The sequence below is a fragment of the Cariama cristata genome, unplaced genomic scaffold (assembly GCF_000690535.1).
Source record: "Cariama cristata isolate BGI_N322 unplaced genomic scaffold, ASM69053v1 scaffold27298, whole genome shotgun sequence".
Lineage (NCBI taxonomy): Eukaryota > Metazoa > Chordata > Aves > Cariamiformes > Cariamidae > Cariama > Cariama cristata.
The window spans coordinates 5,060-7,265 of NW_009632049.1; the positions used below are offsets into that span (position 1 = coordinate 5,060).

The 2,206-nt window shown below is 56.9% G+C and overlaps 1 protein-coding gene across 1 annotated transcript in view; it reads left to right on the forward strand.

Annotated features, from left to right (window-relative positions):
- Window positions 1-741, forward strand: part of LOC104166326 (nuclear receptor ROR-beta-like) — a gene marked incomplete at its 5' end in the record, with an annotated part of 4,807 nt that extends 4,066 nt beyond the window's left edge. Inside the window, 2 exons of the mRNA XM_009706207.1 lie at window positions 4-36; window positions 580-741. Coding sequence (XP_009704509.1) covers window positions 4-36; window positions 580-741 — 195 coding nt within the window. The remainder of the gene's footprint in view (window positions 1-3; window positions 37-579) is intronic.
- Between the last annotated feature and the right edge of the window lie 1,465 nt (window positions 742-2,206).

Consider the following 2,206-nt stretch of genomic DNA (forward strand, 5'->3'; position numbering starts at 1 on the left):
CAGAAGAAACACTCCGCTGAGGACAAGCTCTCGAAGGTAGCGGTGCCGCACGCACGCAGCGTGGGGAACCCGGTTGGGGCACGGCGTGTGTGCCACGGGAAGAGGGCTGAACTGGGGGATGTGGCTGTGCTGGAGCTCCTTAGCCACCCACGGGCATTTTTTGGGGGGTTAGCCCCAGAACCTGTTGAAGGAGGAGGAGAATTTCTCTTTCCAAGGGCCGTGCATCTCCGTTGCAGTGCAGGTGGAGGCAGCGCCGTGCTGCTGAACGTGGCAGTGCATCGGGCAGGGCATGTTTGGGGCAAAAGGAGCCATTTCGGGAATGCTTTGGGCAGGATGGAGCTGGGACAGGGAGGAGAGGCACTGGGGGGGGCTCTATCCTGTGGAAAGACACGGATTTGGAAGCCAAGACCACGTTCCTGCCAGGCTGCTCAAAGATGGGAGGTGTCCACTGGTGCCCCCAGCGCCAGGCAGAGCCAGTGGTCCCCAAACTCACCCGCTTGTCCCCAAGGGAGGGGGCCTGGCGGCGTGAGGGATGCTAGCCGGGAACCCAGTGGTCACCAGCTCCTTCTTTCCCTGCAGATGGTTTCCAAGCTGCCCTTGATGAAGACCATTTGCAACCTGCACTTGGACAAGCTGGAATTTTTCCGTCTCCTGCACCCAGAGACCGCCATGAACTTCCCACCCCTCTATAAGGAGGTCTTCAACTCGGAGCTTCAGTACAGCGACCCACGGGAGAGCTAAGGCTGCGAGCCACTGGCCCCCTTCGAGTTCCCCAAAATTTGGAGACGAACTAAACTTCAGAGGTTTGGGGCAGTTTATTTAAATCCAATAATCAAACTCAAGAGAACCCAGGGGCTGGGGTAGCTCCCTGGCCCCGTTTCCTCGCTGTGGGTTGCAATAGCTCTTGAATGTAAAGCACCTTGAAGGAAAAAGCAAACAGACTTTGCCATACCAGTGAAATGAATGTGAAATCTCTGCTCGGGAGAGGAGATGCTCCTGGCAGTGGTAAGGGACCGAGTCCTCCCTGCAGTGCACGGATCCAGGGGAGCATATGCCACGCACACGCTGCCGCGCTCGCCGCAAGGCCCTTCCTGCTGTCCCGGCTGCAATCTCCATCTCTGATTTATTTTTTTTTTTCCTTAATTTTTTTTTTGACCCAAACACAAGGCATGGGATAAAGAAGGGGCAGTGCAGACTCAGCTGGATAGGGGGGAGCCAGGCTGGTGGAGGCAGCTTGGGGCTCCTGGCTGGAGCTGAGGAGAGGGCAAAGGCAGAGCCTTTGCTTTATTCCTTTTCCCAGGGGTGCAGCGAGACCACAGGGCATGGGGTGACCTTAGGAGCTTGGCCAAGAGACTCAGCTGTGGCTGGGGAGGGGATTCAGCACAGGATTTTCCCTTGGAGGAGGCTGGTTCAAGGGAAAAGATGCCCAGCGCACTAGGGGAAAAGCTTTGCAGGGTCTTCGTGCCCTCTGTCGCAGCATTTTACCAAATGCCCAGCCAACTGCCTGTCCAGCTAGCTGACCACTTGGCTTTTTGGAGCCGATTTGGCAGGTTTGCCTGCCTCGTGCCACCTTTCCACATCCCGAGCGCTTTTCAAAGAGGGGCTTTGCCCTTGTGACTGGCCAAAGCCCAGCTCCTGGCTGCTCCACCCCAGAGGCAGCCACAGGCGTTGGTGCGGGCACCGGGGCTCGGTGCCTGTCTCTGCACGTCATCGCAGGCAGTGGCTCTTTGGGTGCTGGCTGTCGTGTAGTTTTCTTATCAAGACCGTTAAAACTGTCGGTGGCTCAGCACCCAGAGGAGGTTTTTGTGGCCTTTCCTCCACCCAGCTCACAGCTGGTCCCACTGCCGGGTCCCCGTTCCCATGCCGGGACCACCAGGAGCATGGCTGTGGCTGCTGCTGCAGGTTGAGTTGGACCCAGGCTTTTTTCCCCAAGGAGCTCTTTAGAATTATTATTTTGGGGTTTGTTCTCTATTTAGCAGGATGTGGGAGCTTTTTAGGGGAAGAAACTGCCTGTTGGGGTCAAGGGGAAGCGAAAGGTCTTTATTCCTTCCCCGGGAAGTCATGGTGTGGTTGAGACCTGCTGCTTCGAGCTTGGGAAGCTCGAAAGGTGAAGAAGGGATGGATTTGTGGGGTGATGCTGCAATAGCCCGTAGCTGGCGGGGCTGCTTGAGGGACTCCATGGCCAGGCTCTGCAGATTGGTTTTTT